Source organism: Phalacrocorax carbo, chromosome 2 (assembly GCF_963921805.1).
Source record: "Phalacrocorax carbo chromosome 2, bPhaCar2.1, whole genome shotgun sequence".
Taxonomy (NCBI): domain Eukaryota; kingdom Metazoa; phylum Chordata; class Aves; order Suliformes; family Phalacrocoracidae; genus Phalacrocorax; species Phalacrocorax carbo.
In genome coordinates, this window is record NC_087514.1 from 1364926 (window position 1) to 1370028 (window position 5103).

At 60.3% G+C, this 5103-nt stretch overlaps 1 protein-coding gene across 1 annotated transcript; it reads right to left on the minus strand.

Moving 5' to 3' along the window:
* Positions 1-3776: 3776 nt before the first annotated feature.
* Positions 3777-4133, minus strand: LOC135312246 (feather keratin-like). The gene has a single exon (XM_064445388.1). The coding sequence runs from the start codon at positions 4115-4117 to the stop codon at positions 3809-3811; it is 309 nt and encodes a 102-aa protein (XP_064301458.1). The 5' UTR covers positions 4118-4133; the 3' UTR covers positions 3777-3808.
* Between the last annotated feature and the right edge of the window lie 970 nt (positions 4134-5103).

A 5103-nucleotide genomic window follows, 5' to 3' on the forward strand; every position in this document is an offset into this window, starting at 1 on the left:
CTGGAGGGTCCCTGGAAGAGAGGGTGTTGAGAAAGCGTAGGGGCGTGGGGGTGCGACGGGTGGTGTTGCAGGAGGGCAAGTGAGCGTGGAGGTGTGTTGTGTGGCTGTGGGGAACGTGGCGGTGAGGAGGCGTCAGGGCTGCTGAGTTGGGGGCAGAGCGTGCTGGAAGAGCCAGGCCAGGTGGGGCAGGGGAAGAAGGGGAAGGAGGGGAAGGGGGTTCAGACTCACCTCGTTGACGTTGGAGGAGAAGGCACAAGGAGAAGTGTGTGAGGGAGAGAGGTGCTGGGCCGGCTTTTATACTGGTCGCCGAGTGCCCGAGGTGGTAAGGAAGCCTTTGCACATGACGGTGCTTTGCAGCAAGCGGCTGTTGCATGCCACAGTCATGCAGGTCATGAGGTGGGGCGTGTTTTCCTTCTGCAGTTGTGCACTTTCATGTCCTCTTCTTGAGGACGTGTGCCCTTGGCCCTGGCGGCAGCTTTTAAGTGAGACTATTAGAGGCCAAAGGCTTGGTTTGATGGCGCGTGTCAGGGCAGGCAGCATACGCGACCAAAGCGTTGGAGAGGCAGGGTGTCGTCAGTGAGGTCATGCCATGGCACTCATGTGGTGTGGTTTATTTTGTGGGTGCATTGTGAAGCGGGGGCCCCCTTTCCTCGCAGCCGTGGAAGGCTGGTCTCTTCTTTGAGGCGTGCCAGGCATGAGGCGCTGCCCCTTCCATGGCACTTGGTCCCTGCTGGCCTTGCTGCCAGGTGACTGAGGCTGTCTTTAGGCCTGGCCTAAAGCCACAGCTGGGTGTGCTCTGCATGTGTCTTGGTGCCCCTCTTGCTTGTGAGGTTGTAGGTGGGAGAAAGGAGGCTGCCTGTTTGTGGTTGTGGCCCTTCGGTGCTGTCCGTGGGGGTGTGAGTGGGAGCAGGCAGAGGAGGGCGGCTTGCGGGAGCAGGATGTTGCCCTGGCAGCCCACGTCCAGAGCTGGCAAGCCCTGTGGTGGGGGGAGCCCTGCCACGCTCCCCAAAGGCTTGTGTTGGCCCCTCCGTTGCGCTTCCCTTAGCTGGGGCTGGTCTGTTTGATGCAGCCTGGGCTCAGGTGTGACTCCGTGCTTGCTCTGGGGAACCTCGTAAGCGCAGGTGAATTTGTGGGGATCCCAGGAGAGTGTGGAGAGGCAGAGGCGGAGCGGCAGGCAGGTGAGCCTGGTGATGCAGGGCCTTTGGGGTCTGTCTTTGGGGTGAGGCCACTTCTCTGCACAGTGTTTGACGGGCAGAAAGAGGATTTGGAGACTGCAGCAGGCACTGGAGGCGAGCATGCTGTACGGGGCTGCAGAGCCAAGGCCCGGGAGGTGGTGGATACACGCCGAAGAGTTGAGGACTGGCAAGGCCTGCCCCATTGAGCCAAGGTGAGTGTTTAGCAGGCTCTTTGTCAGGTGAGCAGTGCCTCTTGCTGAGGATGATGAAGGAGTGCCGTGCGTCTGGAGGTAAGCAAGTGTGTGGGACCTGAGGCCTTGTAGCTGCGACTGCTGAGGGAGCTGTCTCACGTCCTCGGGAGGCCACTCTCCACGACCTTGTGAAGGTCATGGTGCCTGCGGGCGTTTTGTGATGGCTGGAAGAGAGCTGCCAGCCCTTCTATCGTGAAGAAGACCCGGAGGGACGATCTGGGTAAGAAGAGGTTGCCTAGGCTGACCTAGTTTCCAAGAAAGGGGAGGGAGGAAATGGTCCTGGAGAGCACTGCCAAGCCCAGCAAGGACAAGCAGGCGATGGAGAGTCATCGGCGTGGATTTACGAAGGGGAAGTCGTGCTTGACTGACCTCCGTGTTTTCTCCGTTGAAGTGACTAGCTTTGTGGATGACGAGAGAGTCGTGGCTGGTGTTTACCTTGACCTTTCAGTGAAGCCTTTGACACTTTCTCCCGTTGCACGCTCCTAGACAAGCGGAGAAATTCCGGCTTGTGTAAATGGAGGGAGACCAGAGGATGCGCAAGGGGTTGAAGGGCTGGTCCCAGAGGCTTGTGGTGAGCGGCCCAAAGTGCAGATGGAGGCAAGTCTCAGGCGGTGTAGCCCAGGACTCGGGTGCGTGAGGCCAACCCTGTCCAAGATCCTCATCGATGAGGTGGGCCCAGGGACGGAGCGCCCCCTCGGCAAGTTGGCAAATGATGCAAAATCTGGAGGAGTGGCTGCGGCACCGGCTGCTTTGACAGTATTGCCAGGGAGCTGGAGAGGCTGGAGAACGGGGCAGAGAGGAATCTCCGGAAGGTCAAGAGGGGGAAGTGCCAAGTCCTGCATCTGGGGACGAAGAGAGGCTGGGGGCCGAGGAGCTGGAAAGCAGCTTTGCTGAGCACGACTTTGTGGTGCTGGCAGAGGAAAAGCTGACTGCGAAGCAGCAATGCAGCCTTGTGGCACAAGAGGCCAGGAGTCCCCCGGGGTGGCGTTGGGAAGAGCATTGCCAGCAGGTCAGTGAAGGTGATCTTGCTCTCTTTTCAGCACTGGTGAGGCCCCGTGGGGAGTCGTGTCTCCAGTGGAGGGCTTTCCAGCGGAAGAAAGACATGGCCTTAGAGGATCGAGTCGAGTGCGAGGCCACCAAGAGGCTGAAGGGCCTGGAGCATCCTTCCTGTGAGGAGAAGCTGAGAGAGCTGGGAGGTTTTTCAGCCAGAAAGCAAGGCCGTGCAGGGGAGATGTCCTCAATGTGTCTAAATCCCAGGTGGGAGGACTGCATTCCCCCTCCTCGGGAACGAGGCCAGGGGACTCAGCCTCTTCTCATGGGTGCCCACGGCCAGGGCAAGGGCAAATGGAGAAAGGGGAAAAGACGTGCCATTTCCTTGGAAGAGAAGGCAAGCCTTTTTCCGTGTGAGGGTGGGGAAGCAGTGGAGCCGCTTGCGCAGGGAGGTGTGGCAGTCCCCGTCCTTAGGGATCCTGAAAACCTGACTGCACACGGTCGTGGACAGCACGCTCGAGCTGACTCTGCTCAGGTTGAGAGCTGCATGATGTCCAGAGGTTCCTTGCGCACTCAGGGATTCTGTTGGCTGTGCTTCTGGTTGCTGTGATGGCCAGAGAGGCTTGCGGGGGAAGGGAGCTGGCGAAGTGCATGCTGCCCTGGGGAGCTGCTGTCAGAGGCATGGGTAGAATGCATTAGAACGTTCAAAGCTATGTTTAGGCAAGTGAAGGGCTTGTATGGTGGGGTGGAAGCCCATGCTGTGCTGCTCTGTTGTGGTGGCGGTGGCGGTGTTGCTGGGGCCACACTTGTTAAGCGAAGTCTCGTAGCCCTTTTCCGCCCACCCCGCTGGCCTCTTGAGCCCTGGCTTTGTGCTGGGTGAGGTTGGAGGAACCTTGGGAGAAGAAGGGAAGAGGAGACCTCACAGGCTGGGATGCAGGAGCACTTTATTGATGGACAAAAGAGAGCGAAAAGGCAGGATGAGCAAGTGGAAGGGAAGCGGTCTGAGGTGCAAGTCTAGCGACCATCAGCCGAGGTGCCGTGTGCGAGAGAGGACCTTGCCAGAGCAGCAAGAACTTCCTGCCGCACAATGGGAGCGGCACGCCGGAGGTCCCCGGTGCTCTATGGCTTGTGAGCAAGTGATTGCAGTGGGCAGTACTGGAGACAGTAGAAGGGGTGATCCAAGGAAGGAAGTGGGAGAAGAGGAGGAGGTGCGTGGGCCATGTGTCCAGGCAGGCTGGGTTGGCCCCTTCCCTGCTTCCTTGCTTGGTGCCTTGAGAGGAGGAGCCGTGGAGGGCAGGTCCACGTGGCAGCAAGAGCCCGGAGGTGCGTCCTCAGTCGATGCCCTAGCTTGCAGGGTGCGTTGGTTGGTGTCAGGGGTGGTGGGCAGGGCCCTTAGCAGGGGTAGCAGCCCCTTCCGCCGCCGTAGCAGCCCAGGCCTCCAAAGCCGTAGCCGTAGCCGAAGCGGCCGGAAGAGACGGGCACTCCCTGGGAGCCGAGGACGTTGCCCACGGCAGCCGATGAGGAGGAGCCGACGGCGGTGCTCTGGGGGAAGGAGCTGAGGATGGGTCCTGGCAGGGTGACCAGCACGGCGGGAGGCTGGATGACGACGCGGGACTCCTCGCACTGCCTGACACAGGGCTCGTTGCAGCTGTTAGCCAGCGGGGTGGGTCCGCAGGGGCGGCAGAGGTCGTAGCAGGCCATGTGTGTGGGCTGGAGGGTCCCTGGAAGAGAGGGTGTTGAGAAAGCGTAGGGGCGTGGGGGTGCGACGGGTGGTGTTGCAGGAGGGCAAGTGAGCGTGGAGGTGTGTTGTGTGGCTGTGGGGAGCGTGGCGGTGAGGAGGCGTCAGGGCTGCTGAGTTGGGGGCAGAGCATGCTGGAAGAGCCAGGCCAGGTGGGGCAGGGGAAGAAGGGGAAGGAGGGGAAGGGGGTTCAGACTCACCTCGTTGACGTTGGAGGAGAAGGCACAAGGAGAAGTGTGTGAGGGAGAGAGGTGCTGGGCCAGCTTTTATACTGGTCGCCGAGTGCCCGAGGTGGTAAGGAAGCCTTTGCACATGACGGTGCTTTGCAGCAAGCGGCTGTTGCATGCCACAGTCATGCAGGTCATGAGGTGGGGCGTGTTTTCCTTCTGCAGTTGTGCACTTTCATGTCCTCTTCTTGAGGACGTGTGCCCTTGGCCCTGGCGGCAGCTTTTAAGTGAGACTATTAGAGGCCAAAGGCTTGGTTTGATGGCGCGTGTCAGGGCAGGCAGCATACGCGACCAAAGCGTTGGAGAGGCGGGGTGTCGTCAGTGAGGTCATGCCATGGCACTCATGTGGTGTGGTTTATTTTGTGGGTGCATTGTGAAGCGGGGGGCCCCTTTCCTCGCAGCCGTGGAAGGCTGGTCTCTTCTTTGAGGTCTCCCTCACACACTTCTCCTTGTGCCTTATCCTCCAACGTCAACGAGGTGAGTCTGAACCCCCTTCCCCTCCTTCCCATTCTTCCCTTGCCCCACCTGGCCTGGCTCTTCCAGCACGCTCTGCCCCCAACTCAGCAGCCCTGACGCCTCCTCACCGCCATGCTACCCACAGCCACACAACACGCTTCCACGCTCCCTTGTCCTCCTACTGTTGCACCCCCTCACCCCTCGCACCCCCACACCCCTACGCTTTCTCAGCATCCTCTCTTCCAGGGACCCTCCAGCCCACACAC

Bases quoted from the DNA above. Each gene is read 5' to 3' on its own strand.
- LOC135312246 (XM_064445388.1), bottom strand. From the start codon at position 4,117: ATGGCCTGCTACGACCTCTGCCGCCCCTGCGGACCCACCCCGCTGGCT.